General features: G+C 44.7%; 1 protein-coding gene across 2 annotated transcripts; it reads right to left on the bottom strand.

Moving 5' to 3' along the window:
• Positions 1 to 587: 587 nt before the first annotated feature.
• Positions 588 to 5995, bottom strand: TARDBP (TAR DNA binding protein). 2 transcript variants are annotated; one of them, XR_009419887.1, is made up of 7 exons: positions 5681 to 5995; positions 5067 to 5319; positions 4143 to 4306; positions 3694 to 3834; positions 2860 to 3030; positions 1921 to 2507; positions 588 to 1466 (listed from the first exon to the last, which is right to left on the bottom strand). XR_009419887.1 is itself a non-coding variant. In XM_059487291.1 (6 exons), exons 2-6 carry the CDS (start codon positions 5302 to 5304, stop codon positions 1977 to 1979), a joined length of 1245 nt encoding a protein of 414 aa, XP_059343274.1. In that variant the 5' UTR covers positions 5305 to 5319; positions 5681 to 5995; the 3' UTR covers positions 588 to 1976. The 2 variants fall into 2 exon arrangements, 1 of the variants encoding a protein (XP_059343274.1); XM_059487291.1 differs by having other exon boundaries at positions 588 to 2507.
• Positions 5996 to 14198: the final 8203 nt, after the last annotated feature.

The raw sequence follows: 14198 nt of genomic DNA, 5'->3' as shown, positions 1-14198 counted from the left end.
AGCTGCCTCCTACGTGACACCTCTGCACCTGTCATAACTCACTTCAAACTTTAGCAGTCTGTGTATATTTACAGAGCTTTACTCATCTGGAAACCCTTTCCTGTGACTAGTTAACAGCACTCTTCTGGGCTGGAAGTGTGGCAGAAGCCTGTTTCCCATGAGTGGGCTGATCTAAAAACAAGTTAAAAGCATCCATCCCCAAAGATGATGTGGACAGAAATCCACCATGACAGCAACTCTGTTTCCCCCAACCCACTTCTGAAAAGGAACTTCCATTGCTAAAAGAACAAGTAAGGTTCCTTGGCACAGATGAAATCTGGAGGGAGCTGCTTACCAGTCTAGGTGCGGGCACCCCAAGGTGTGGGACCTGGATTTTAGATCTATGTCACTGCACAGTGCAAGGCTACAGTGGCTTAGAGGAGAGTGTCAGGTATCGATACGTGCTGAGCGGTGGCTCCTTTAGAACCTGCTTATCTGAAACAAACCGAGTGGCTGCAAAAAGCTTTACAGAAGTTCATCGCAAAAGGGTAAAATTAATTAACTGCTATGAATTCTTTGCATTCAGGGCTGCAAAACAAAGACACATATTACTTAAATCAGTTTTATTTAAGAATTTCCTACAGTGACAAATCTTATAAAAAGCATCCAAACACGAAACTGCAGCAAACAGCATTCTTTTGGATATCTTACAGACAGTGGAACTTCCACCCTGGAGAGGCACACTGAGCTCTAGTGATCTCTGCTAAAAGAGCTACTGCAAAGCACACCACAAGCTCAATGTTCTCATCACAAACCCCCATCATCTTCAGGTCACATTACCACACTTACAGATCATTAACAGAAAAAAAAACACACACCATACAGCATTCACAGCAGTTGACATAAGGGAAAAGAAATACAAATATTCCATTTCACGTAACACATTCAACTAATTGATTAACTAGGTAGAGAACCCACTTAAAAGTCTTCCACATGTGGATGTCCTTTGAATGCAATAAACACTCGTACGTTATCTGCTATCATTGCTCTCCGCACACTCTCTCACCAAAGCCACAGGATCGAGAGACATCTCGCCAAGTCAAATAAAATCCTATTAATGCACCACCAGGTCTCTGCATGCGCTCGCTCCTTTATCTCGCACATACCAGCCCTCTCATGCCTCGGCACCACCACCAATCCCACACATGGTTTCAAAAGTTCAAACAGCCTTCTGGTTCCATCTCACAGCCTTGCGTTCACAGCGTTGATACGACTCCATGAAATAAAGAGTAGCGGATAAAAATGGAACACCCACCGTCTAAGACGCAGCATGTGCGGTGTGATGAAGTATTCTTGGATGAGAAAGCATGTAGACAGAAGTATTCCTAAGGCAGAATATTTACAGCACTGCTTTCAATGAAGTGCTTCTTCCATACACATTTGAAATGAGATGAACTGCGGAGATTAAATGAAGCCTTCATATCGTACTTTAGTATGGAGGGGAGACAGCGTTAAAAAAAACAAACAAACACAAACAAAAATGACACTGTGTTGTCCAACGGGGCGCTTGGAGAGTCTTATGGTGGGATCAAATTAAAAACAAGAGGGAGAGAATGCTGTTTCTGACCAATGGTTCCATTTTGAACATGCAAAGAATTCATGTAGCCGGGAAACAAGGGGTAAAGTATTACAGGAGAAACCTTTCCTATAGACTGTAGTGTTAGTTCACCTATCGGGCAAACAGCAGTCCACTTCCAAACATTCAGAATTCCAACCAGATATGTAACAAAACTTAGAAAACTCCTTTTACCTTTCTTTTCTTTTTCTTTTTTTTTTCTTTTTTTAGAAAAGAAAAATGTCAAAAATACTGCTGAATATACTGCACACTGAACAAATTCATTTGGAAAACTTTAGCATATACGTAATTTACAGTATACTTACCATGAGTTAAAAAATTTGATTTCCCACCATAGAGTCAGTATCAGAGCCCACTGCGTCTACATTCCCCAGCCTGATGACTTGGAATCCATGCTTGAACCAAAGCCCCCGTTGAACCCACTGCTGGAGCCGGGGTTGGAGGCTGAGCCCCAGCCTATCGCTGCCCCCGAGTTGGACCCTCCGTACGAGTTGTTGCCTGAACTAAAACCCTGGTTCTGCTCCCGCTGCATGTTGCCCTGAGGCTGGTTGTTCCCCGAGGGCCCTGACTGGTTCTGCTGGCTGGCCAGCATGCCCATCATCCCCCAGCTGCTCTGCAGGGCAGCCTGCGCTGCTGCCATCATGGCAGGGTTGATGCTAAAGGCCCCGAAGTTCATACCCCCGCCCATGTTGCTGCCCTGGTTGTTGCCCAGTCCTCCCCCACCTCCTCTACTGTTACCAAATCCCCCCTGATTCCCAAAGCCTCCCGGGTTACCACCAAATCTTCCACCTCTCTCTAACTGTCTACTGCTATTGTGTTTAGGTTCAGCATTGGATATATGTACGCTGATTCCTTTAATGATCAAGTCCTCTCCACAAAGAGACTGGGCAACCTATAAGAAATAAGGGATTGATTAAATGTATGTTAGATGTCCTTTTTTTCAAAGATGTTAGCAGTACAAGACAAAACACAAAACACCCCCTACAATTCTGACCAGATATTTATCCTGCAAAGAAAGCATATGCATGTACTTAATTCAATTTGAAATGATTTAGCTTTGCAATCATCACTACACTAACTGTAGTACAAAGTCCTGTCTGCACAGCTGCATCTGAAAGTGTACTCTCAGTCCAGTCAATAAATCAGACAGTGGACAAGTAAGCATTTCATGTGTAGTTCCAGAAATGACACTTTATCACGCTACTAAAATATAGTCTATGAAGTTAAAATATTTTAAGACTTACCTGATCATCTGCAAACGTAACAAAAGCAAAAGCTCGGAAGGGTTTAGGAATGAAGACATCTACCACCTCCCCATACTGGGCAAAGAACTGTCGGAGCTCATCTGCCGTCATGTCCTCGGTGCAGCGCCCAACAAACACCTTCCTGCTGCGCAAGGGCTCGTCGGGACTTTGCTGGAGAGAATTGAAGGCAAAAACCATCACAACTCCAGTCCCTGAGAACTGAGTTACAGGATGGGAAATGACACTCTGAATCTAGCCTGTTCTGACAGCTGCTGATGGAACAAAGTTTGAGACTGTAAATTTAAGACTTAAAATAAGTAAATTTAAAAAATTCTATTCCAAGGACATGGCTGCACCTTGTAAAGGTGGGGGGGAAGAACCACAAGAAAATGAGCATGGGAGCAACACACAGGGATGGTGACAAGGCCACTGCAGAACACTTTTTTTGTAATAGTTGCATACAGAGACAAGAATAGAAGCTATAGGTTCAGTCTGGAACTCAAAGACTTGTTCTGCTCTTCCCCAAATTAGTGATTCCATCTGCTTTATTCTGCATTTATTCATGCAACAGGCAAGTCAGGCAGGTATTGCTGGACATCAAACACAGATTTCTATCTGTATTTCATTCCCTCACATAATGAGCAATTTTCCCAACATTTCAAATTACTTCCAGCTCACCCACCTGCTCCCTGTTTTCCTTCCTTGCTCTCGCTTGTTCTGTTCATTCACAGTAAAGCCACATCCGAGAGCGGACAGTTAATCTGTGCACAGCTGATGAAGAGGTGCACTTGGAGTGTTTGGTACAAATAAAAGCAGTGGGAAATCCCAAAGTACCTTAGAGTTGGGAAGTTTACAGTCACACCATCTTCCATCGATCATGTGACGCTGAGACATTACTTTCACTTGGGTTTCGTAATCCGTGAACCGAACAAACCCAAAACCTTTTGAGTGGCCTGTTTTAATATCCTTCTTAACCTAGGTGGGGAAAAAAACAAAAACCAGAAGTAACCACTAGTATGAAGCATGTTGTTACTGAATGAATTTGGTAAAAATCTGTTTGAGAGTTCACCTGTCTTCCAACCATTCTTATCACAGCAACCTCTAATTCCTTTACATCTTCTCCCAAAATTAACAGGCTCATGGAAAAAAAAAAGACATCCTTAGGAAGAGACACAGGTTCTGATCTTGTCCAAATTTATTAAGCTTCTTTGTTTCTACTGCTTTCTCAGGAGCCTGATATCTACCCAATGTCCCTCCTTACTTGAGCTGCAAATGGATTTTACCTGCACCATCAGAACTTCTCCAAAGGTACTGAAATATTCCTTTAAGTCTTGTTCAGTGGTTTTCCAGGGAAGACCCAAGACTATTAAATCTGAAGTCTTCTGCACTGCTCGTTTCACTTTCACAGCTGATGATGCATCGGTTTCATCCATTTTTCTCTTATTATCTGAATATAAAAAAGTACATTAGACATCCTCAGAGCTGGAAATTGACCCAGTGACTATCAACTGCATGGGGTTAAATTAGAAACCATGGTGAGGAAGAGTACACCAGATGTTGAGAGCTAAATGGAACACATATCTGACTGTCCTGAACCAAAGCTAGTCCACAATTGAACCCTCCTCCAAAATGCAAACTGACCCAGTCAGTTCTGCATTAGTTTACTTAAGAATTATCCAGCACCATTCACAGTCCTATAAGGTTGGGAAAAGTTTCATGTTTTCCCCACTATAAGGTGGGGAAAACATGAACTTTTAACAAGACTACTTCACTAGCAATTTATTTCCTTCCCCTCTTTTTTTGGGGGGTGGAGCAGGGTGGCCAGGTTTCTCCTTTCCTGAACACTTCTAAATGGTACCTTTGACTAAACCATGCCTTGAAGAAAAGTGTCTGTGAGTACACAGATTACAGTACACTTCTAATAGTACCCTTTGAAGGCCTATACAAGACTAGCCTTCAAGGATAATGCAAGACTTGTCTTTAAAGTACTTGTTTAGGTAGTTAAAAAAATAAAAAACTCACTGGGGTCAGACCGACTCGGCAGAACAGACACCAGAATAAATCACGGATCTCTGAGAACTGGAAAGTTAAAGAGTAACATGTTGCTCTTTAACTTTGCAGTTAACATGCTGCCATGTTACTTCAGCAGTGACTGGGACCTTAAAGAAAGCAGCCCAGAAGGGAGAACCGAAGCCACGAGGACAAACCTTTGGGATAATTCACGACGTAGACGAGGTTTCCCCAGCCGGCCTCGGGGGCGTGCAGGATGCCCTCGACCAGCCGGACTCCTCGCATGCACTGCGACACCGGGTTTCTGTAGCGCAGCCCGCACGCCCCGGGGAACTGCGCCGTCACCGTGGACAACAGCACCGTGCCGTCGTCCTCCGACGGGATTTCGATGGGCTCATCGTTCTCGTCCTCCGTCACCCGGATATACTCCGACATCTTCGCTGGAAGTTACTGAAGTACAAAAGGGAAAGAGAAGGCATAAGCGATCACCCTATCCCCCCGACTTGGCTTTCATCTTCTTCGGCCTGAAGCACGAATCTCTCTTTATTACACAACAGGGGGCCCCGAAACGCGCTATTCATTAACACTAAAGCCTCCGGGCCTGCTGTAAGCCTCGGCCCGCCCTGGAGCTACAGAGGCACCAACAGCGACTTAGTCCCCGAGCACGGCGGAAATTCCCAGGGGCGCCACGGGCTACCTCCGCGGAGCCGGGAGCACAGCCCCCGCCGGCCTCGCCGCCTGCCGGGCCCGCCCGAGCCCACAACCTCCGGATGCGGCTCCACCCACCCCAGCGCCCCCCGGCCCCGCTCACCGGCCAGGAAAGGGAGCGACGTCCCAAAAACTCCTCAACACCCCCTCCACCGCACTCTGCCCGCCGCCGCACAAAATGGCGGCCGCGGCTCCTCAGAGGCCGGGCCGGGCCGCGGGCCGAACCATTCCAGGTGGCCGAGAGGAGGGAGCGAACTCCGGCGGGGCGGCCGGAACGCGGGAGAGCGTGGAGCCCCGGCCGTGCCCCAGCGGGCGCCGGTCGCTCTCAGCCGGAGATCGGCCGGGGCGTTCTCGGAACCGGCGGCGATGACGGCAGCTCTGAGAGCCGCGCTCCCCCCAGGCGCGGGGCCGGTGGTGCGGCCCTGCCCGCGCATGCGCGAGCGCGGGAGCTGCCGGGAGCCGGCGCCGTCCGGGGCCGGTCCGGCGAGGCCGTCACGGCGGAGCTCCGCAGTGGGCAGCGGCTCCCTGGCCGCTCCCGGGTAGCTCGCCCGGAGAAGCCGCTAGCAAAGGCATCCTCGCCGAAGCTCTGTGACGCCTCTCTCCTGTTTCCACTACCAGCAAGAACAAGGCCACCTCATTAAAAAAACAAAAAAAAAAAAACAAAAAAAAAACCAACCAAACAAACAACAAAACCCAAACTTGTTAACCTGGCGTGTTCAGCATGAAGAAGAATGAGGGGAAACCTCATCACAGCCTACAAGTTCCTCGTGAGGGGCAGCGGAGGAGTAGCTCCGTTTTCTGCTCTCTGCGACCGGTGACGGGAGCCGAGGGAAGGCTGGAGGTGTGTCACGGGAGGTTCAGGCAAATATATCAGGAAAAAGATGCTTCCCCCAGAGGATGGTCGGGCACTAAACAGGCTCCCAGGGCAGTGGTCACGGTCCCAGGGCTGCCAGAGCTCAAGGAGTGTTAAGAAAAGAAAAGAAAACCGAAAAAGAAACCTCAAAAAACCCGCTCAAAGAATCTCATAAAAATTAAGAGCTATTAGTAAGGACAGAGGACTCTACTGCTAGAAAAGGTTAATCCAGTACCCTGCATTAATGGCTTCTGCTGAGAGTATTTAAGACTCCCACTTTATATTTCTTCAAGTGCAAAAATTGGCTCCCAGCACCACTGAAGCTCAGCTCATCCATGCCTTGAGTGTGACTTGAGACTCAGTCTTACCATTGAATTACCATTTTTCAGTGGTTCTGAGAGGACCTGACTAGACGCAGGCTAACAAAAGAAGAAGAAGAAGAAATGTATATTGTGGATCACTCGAAGAAATTTTCTAGTGATCCACAATATGCATCCCAAAGCCAGTTCTGGTGTTGCCAAGTCAGCATGGAGACAGCCAGTGTAGTTTGAATGTGCCGTGAGGACAGAATGGTGATAGTAGTGTGTCAGCACTATGTGCTGCACCATTTCCACTCAGTTTAGCAGTGAGGTTGTTGTGGTGCTGAAGCAGAGCAGCCTCCATCTCACACAACACCTGGTGGTAATTTCACTAATGAGCAGAGTAAGCACCAGCCTTGGACTGGATTTTGTGCGAGTAGAAGCTTGACGAGAACGGGGAGCTCTGTGCCGACTGTAAAACAGGGAGGGAAAGAAGGACAATTAGCCATCAGAGACTTCTGCCCTAAAACATCCTCAGTTTTGGCAATAAACTAGCTTAGAATCAAGCAAATGTCACTATTCCTTTTCTGTGTGAATCGGGATTCTTGCAGCACTTCTGTTATTTTGCATTATGATTAGGTTTAAGTTAAGCAATTAACAGTAGCATTAACAGTAGCTCTTGAAGTAAGTACACCAGCATACCACTAGTTAATTCACCAATTCCCTCACACTGGCAATTCCAAGGGCCCATGGGTGCAGACAAATATAATGTGTGGTACTAGCCATCATGTACATTGACTTAAGTGTGCCCAGAGGCACAAAACAAAATGCAATACAATAACTATTTGCTGCTCTAGGTTAAGTGTGCTCATGGGTACCAGCAAACTCAGTATAATGATCAACTGTTCGCCCTCCCAAAAGCACTTGGGATGAAAAACAACATCAACGGGCACCTAAATATAAGCTCCTGATACAAAAACACCATGCAACTGTGGGTAGTGAAAAACACAAAGTGCCTGGGCCTATTCCTAATTACAGAGCAGTAAAAGACAGGAGAATTTAATGAATAATGGTGTATTGGTCTGGTCAGATTGATAAGGAGGATGAACAGTTTCTCCATAAACATCTACCATAATGAGAGCTTTCCATTCACAAGCAAGTTATCAACATAAATGTTTACTCATGCCCAGCAGTCTAAAACTACTAAAGAAAAGTTTCCCTGAAACAAAATAAGTAGCTTTCACCCACATAAAGTACCTGGAAAGATTGCTTAGTCCATGGTACTCACTCTCTTCCTAATTCTCTCAGCTAAAACAACACTTAAGACTTCATTATAGTGCCTGAAATATTTAAGGCATTTTTACCATGATCCTATGAAATGATGATTCCAGTTATCTCATTTCTAATCCACCTGAGATAGTTTAGTCCTGTTTTGTAAAGAGGAAGAATTTCTGCATTCCTTTTTTGCTTAATTCTTCCAGACTGATTGGAACAGGTGATGTGTTTTTTAGTCTCTCAGCAAACACATTGAAAATCAGATTTTTTTAAAATAGGTTTGGCTCTTTTAAAGCTCCAGAAGGGCTCAGTGGCTCAGTCTGGGTCCTTTCAGCCCTAGTAGCTATTGGGTGAGGCTTGTTGGGGTCCATGTCACTGGAACTCCAGGGCTCACCAGCCAGGTGTGGTGGTGTCCTGGCTGCTACTCAGCAAACCGAGCAAACAGAAGGACTGGCCTGGCTGAGAGCTCTGGTAGGAGCTAAGGATCTTCTGTAGTTACTGGAAACCCAAATGGTGACAAAAAGGCTCCACTGCTGGCATTGGCCTGCTGGCTCCTACCTTTGTGAGCTGTGAAGAGTTTAGAACAGTGGGGATTATCTGCCATCTCCACCCTCTTGTTTGAGTGCTACCTGTGGGAACTATCAAACATTTGCATCTTGCACAGGGAATGCAAAAATCACTTTGCTCTGTTTTGTTTGGCAGAGTTAGATCAAACCATCTTCAAGTCATCTCCCTTGCCTTTCTAGAGCATCCAGTAGCAGAGCCTGGGAAGAATTTCTCCCTGTGTTTCACAGAGGTACCTAGTCAGTTCCCAATGCTGATATGCCAGGCACCTTCCAATGGAATTTGATTCCTTGTGCAGTGTAGTGGAGCTGGGATTCAGTCTCTTTTTGGCTAGATTCTATAGTAACTCCTAGCATGGAAGAGCATGAGCTTTCATCAGCATAAGTTGGCATAAACCAAAGGATAAAACCCACAGACTGGGAACTGGTCCATAAAATTGCTAACTAACATAAAATTGCATTCATTGGTGTGTGACAGGTTCTAAATACTGAATGCAGCCATTGGAATTTACAGAGGGGGTTGGAAATAGACTCCTTCAAAAGTCCCAGGTGGCTTGGGTAAGGTGTAGCAAGTACTCTGGAACACCTGGAATAGCGTGAAGGACTGCTTTGGCAGGATCTGTTCACAAGCTTTGTCTAGTTTTCCTTCAATGTTTTTTATCTTTTTCTGCTTTTCTCTCAAGGACAGGGAAGACAGTCTGAGTAGTTTTTTGCTGGTTTTGAATGATGCACATTGAAGCAAGAGCTGAAGGATAAGACAAAGACTGTTTTTAAGATAGTTAGGCTTTACTGCCTGGTGATATTTTTTTGAAATACATTTACTGAAGATTTATGTAAAATCTATCTTTTGTCTACTTAAAATATCTCAAATGGATGTACAGGTCAAAATTTAATGCGTATGGGTTTTCATTATCTTAAATCATTTGCAATATAAATGATTTATGATGACATCAGACCTTTGTTCTTTGGCTGTCCACCATAAATTGAGGCCCACCCAAATTTCCAGCCTTAGCTGTATTTCTACATTCCCTGCCCCAGTATCTATAATCTCAGTTCTGTGATTCTTCATGTAAATGACTTTGAACAAGGAAAGGAAGGGAACACATAATTTGCCTTAACACAGGTAATTTTGAAAGAGGAGCAAGACCTTTACATGAGAAATAGTTGACATCCACAGAAGGGGGAGAACTAATGCTTGTAGAAGTGAAAGTCATCCTTGATGAGGGTGGTGAGAGCTACCCATCAACCAAACGTGACCAAATGGACTTTTTGTGTAGTTCAAACTGCCAGAGGTGATCGACTTCTATCTTTCTGAATTTTATCATGTCTTCTTTTTGCCCTTAAATTTATCATGCAATTAATTAATCCGGTTCTTGCCAGTAATGTTGTAGGTAGCTGCTTGGAAAACTGAAAGTATTGGGATAAGCCAGGCTCCCCATGGTCATTCTGTAAGCCCTCAGTGAAAAACCTTAGTGACACCTGACACCCAGAATTGTACTGTCATGACAAACTTGCTCCTAACAGCCACAAAAATTTTGAAATGCTCAGACTTTTTGAAAGACCTTGTGAAAACTGCATTCATTATCATGTTTGCAAGTTGTCCTGTGGCAGTTAATGTATACAAACTTTTGGATCCATCAAAGCCTGTATTTGAAGCCTTCCCAGCTCAGTAGTTACTGAAAATTGCTGCCACCAAACAGCTCTTCTGTGGCTACAACTACAAGGATTAAAGCCTGAAGTCTGCCCAGTTTCTCATCTGTGGATGTCATCTCAAAACCTGTGGCATCAAGACTCTGCCACGCCTCTAATTTCTGCTCCGGAAACTGAAAGACACTTAAATCTGAAAGAAACGTTGTATTTTTGCAAACTTCCCACACCACTTAGCCTTGACACAGCCCCCTTCCTGCTCTGTCAAAGGATGGATTTCTGTTTTCACGATTTCGTGCATTACTGCTCATGCATGTAGTTTTAAGTACACCTCCAAAATCTGACCTGTCTTAAGAATTGTAGCAATTCTGGGCTGTATTGTAAATTAGGAACATCCTAAGGGGAATCCTACTGCTGGCATCCAGGCTGTCTGTGCAGTCCTCTAGGTATAGGAGTCTGACAATATTTATCTCTCTTTGCTGTCTATCGTGCAGTGTTGGTCCTTAAGTAAAAACCAGTAATCTTAACCCTGAAGTCAGACTGGGGTCAGGTGTTATGGTGGGCCTGCATATGCTTTCCTGCATTTGAGTTTCCAGAGGCATTACCACAATGAGATCCAGTGAGAAAATCTCAGTGTAGTCCTGATTTATGTGCAAGAGTGCAGAGGACAGCAAAAGCTTTTAGTATCTTGGGAAGTAGTTAGGGATTAAGGCCAAGGAAAGGATAGTCATGTCAATTACATCCTAAAAAAAGAAAATTCAAGTGACAGTCCTGACTCCTGGACTGTTTCTGGGCTGGCAAATGTTCACGGTTTCCTTGGCACATCCTGCTGAAAGCTAATGGACCCATTTAGATCCCCTCCTATACACCATGGCATCATTTTGACCATTCTGAGAGAGGCCTGGCGGGAGTCTGATAATTCAGCATTTTTGTCTGAAATTAAATTAGGGAATGCTTTCAATATTTTAAGATCTGTGATGCTGTCTTGTCAGGAATCTCCACTGAACCCAGCGCCGCATTCCAGATGTGGCTGATGGAATAAAACCTTATGCAAAGTGCAAGGCTGACACCTGGAGGGACTGGAGAGGCAGACAGAGAGCCTGCAGCAGGCACACATCCGGCAGCACAAGTGGGTGGGGAAAGCTCAGAGAGGGTGGCAGATCCCAGGATTTGGAAGTATGCTTTCCTGGTGAAGGGATGCTTTCAATATGCTTCTGTCTCCCCTTTTCCAACAATAAAGAGAAATACAGATTTCTGTTTCAGGTTTTCCATGCCTATTTTTAGGAGTAGAGAAGAAACACAGGAGCTGTGACTGTATCACTTAGTTATTCATTTCTTCCACGCTCAGAAATATTTGGATCAAAACTTACCTTGATCAATAAGCTGCTACAAATAAGGCAAGGTTATTTTTTCAGTTGGTTCATCTAATATATTTGAATTGCTGTATGTCAGACTTCCCACTGCTTTTCCATTTGTTTAAATCTGTGTTGAGTTCTGAAACACAGACTTGCAGAGCAATTCCTGCTGTCAAAGCTGCAGCTGGAATATTTGGCATTAAGTAGAGTTTGTTCTTTTCACGTCTGGTTCTGCCAGCACCCACAGTAAGGCTCTTCCTGAAGCTAATCCTAATCAAGGAAAGCAAGGCAGCTTGTGGGACAAAGTCTTCATGCTTTTTGAAATTTGCTTAGCAGCCTGGCAGTCACTCTTTCGTAACACTTGTTGAAATATTTTCAGCAATCTCTGCTGCCAGGAATTGTCTCAGTATTAGTGAATGCTTGTTTTGCTTGATCTAGTTTTAGAATATGTTAACAACTCAGTTATTTACTGTTTTGGCATTATCATACATTTAGTAGCTCACAGACCCAAAGATTAGATGTCCATTACATATCCTTAATTCTCTTTGTCATTTTCAGTGTGGTTCCAATCATAAAATTTTCTTACCAGTGAGTAGTTGCTTATGGAAATGGGAAAAATAAAGCAACAAAAACAACAACCCCCAGTTATTTTCAGAACTCTTTTATGCAGTTCTATTATCCCACCTGCAGTATAGGTCCCTGAGTCCCACATGTGTTCTCTGGTGTACTTCAATACTGACTGCCTGCATTTCTTTCCCTTCCAGCTTTCTGACTCCCAGAATATCACTGATGCTCAGTTCATTGCAATGAGCATGCTAAACCACCACAGACATTCTCCACCCAGACTAGCCTAAAGGGTGAGCCATGAAAACACTTGCTCCATTCTGAGGAGCAGGAAAGAGATGCCCTGAAAGCTTCAGGAGCAGCACAGGACATGGGGTATTGCCGGGGATGCTGCTTTTCAGCACAGACTTGGAGGCCTAATGTCATCTCTGTGGCACACTGTTCCATCAGCGCTTCTCATTAACTGTGCCATGACTAACGAGGCAGTGACATCTTTTCCCCCTCTCCGCCCAGCAATATTGCCAGTGCTGGATTGTCAGTTATGCTGCTGAATTACACTGGATGACTTGTGGTTACTCAGTGATGTGGACAAGTTCAAGATCAAGGGTGAACCCTGGCCACTAAACTTGTTTCACATGTGACTCATTCTAGACTTGAAACCTGGCTCTTGCTGACATTTTCTTAACCCAATTTGTCATCCTTCTAACCCCCATTATCCAACCCAGGCAGATTACTTACTTTGAAAAGATGTATAGATAGCTTCCACGCAAATTCTAAGTAGAGCCAGGTGCCACAGCTAGATTCTAGAGGGAGTTGCAGTCATGAGATATGTGCTGGTAAAATAACTTCTATCCTAGATGCTTCCAAACTCAGTGACATTCTCTCTGTTTAGATATTGTCTAGACTCTCATTCTTGCAAAGCAGCTTGGCACCAAGCTGTTGGGGAAGTGTCCACATTCATACCTTCAGACCTGTGTGTGTTCCCAAAGAGATCAGCAAAGGTAAATTTAGGCATATATTTAAAGTTAAGGACTTTATGCTTAACAAGCATTCTCTTGCTTTGGAGTTGGAATCTCTGACTACCCCTTCCTGACTCCCTCTGAATCTTTGCATTTTTCCAAAAATAAAGCATTGAAGTTAAGAATAACTTGCTGCCTTCTATAGAATTCATAATTTCCAGCTTGAAAGAGAATTCAGGAAGCATCAATAAATCTGCTTTGACAGTGGAGTAAAGAGCTGCGAAAGGAGTAACCTGTCAAGGTAGTGTGACTTAATTTCTCAGAGAAAGAGCCCTTTTTTTAATAAATGAAATGAAAATGCCAGCAAAGTGAAATAGCAGGAAATGTCACACTTGATTGTCTCTCAGTAGGACAGAAATTAGATAAAAAGAAGGCAGGGTAAACGACAGGGTTTTACATTTAACAAGGGAAGTAACAACATGAACTGAGAATAACAACATCCACTGAAAATCCATGCACAGCACCCCGAGTCTGTCAAAGGGGTGTGCTCCCACAGAAACATTCAGTTAATGTACACATTTTCCCTCGAACGAAAGGCGGGTTCCGTGCTGGGAGTGCAGGATTCGCGGAGATTCTGTGATCGGACATACGGGGGCAGCCTTACCTGCAGGTTATCCCAGCCTCGCAGCGCTGCGGCCGGGCCGCTGCAGCCAGCGCGCTTTGGCCTCCCGGGCTCCCGTGGCAAGCGCTGGAGCTTTGCCCCTTTCCAAACAAGGGACCCGTGCAGGCTTCCCAGATTTCCTTATTTAAAGGGTGTCCCTTTAAATAAACGCAGAGATCTCAGTCCAAATGGGAGCTGAAGCCCAGGCTACCCTCGCTTATGAAACCTCCCTTTCAGAGCTTACAGGCTCAGGGGCTGCTGCTACACTCCGAGGTTAATAATCAGTTTTAATATTCACTTAGGGGGCTGTAAAAAAAGAATGAAAATTTCCTAATTTGAAAATGGGCTTGATTGGCAGCTTTATTATCTCTATAAGGTGCGTGGCATTCCACACAATCAAGTCATTTTTTAAAATAATCTCACTGCTTAAGTCGTACATGCTGCT

This window comes from Ammospiza nelsoni, chromosome 22 (genome assembly GCF_027579445.1).
Source record: "Ammospiza nelsoni isolate bAmmNel1 chromosome 22, bAmmNel1.pri, whole genome shotgun sequence".
Taxonomy (NCBI): domain Eukaryota; kingdom Metazoa; phylum Chordata; class Aves; order Passeriformes; family Passerellidae; genus Ammospiza; species Ammospiza nelsoni.
Note: the sequence above shows the minus strand (reverse complement) of the source record. Positions and strands in the feature narration are given on the sequence as shown.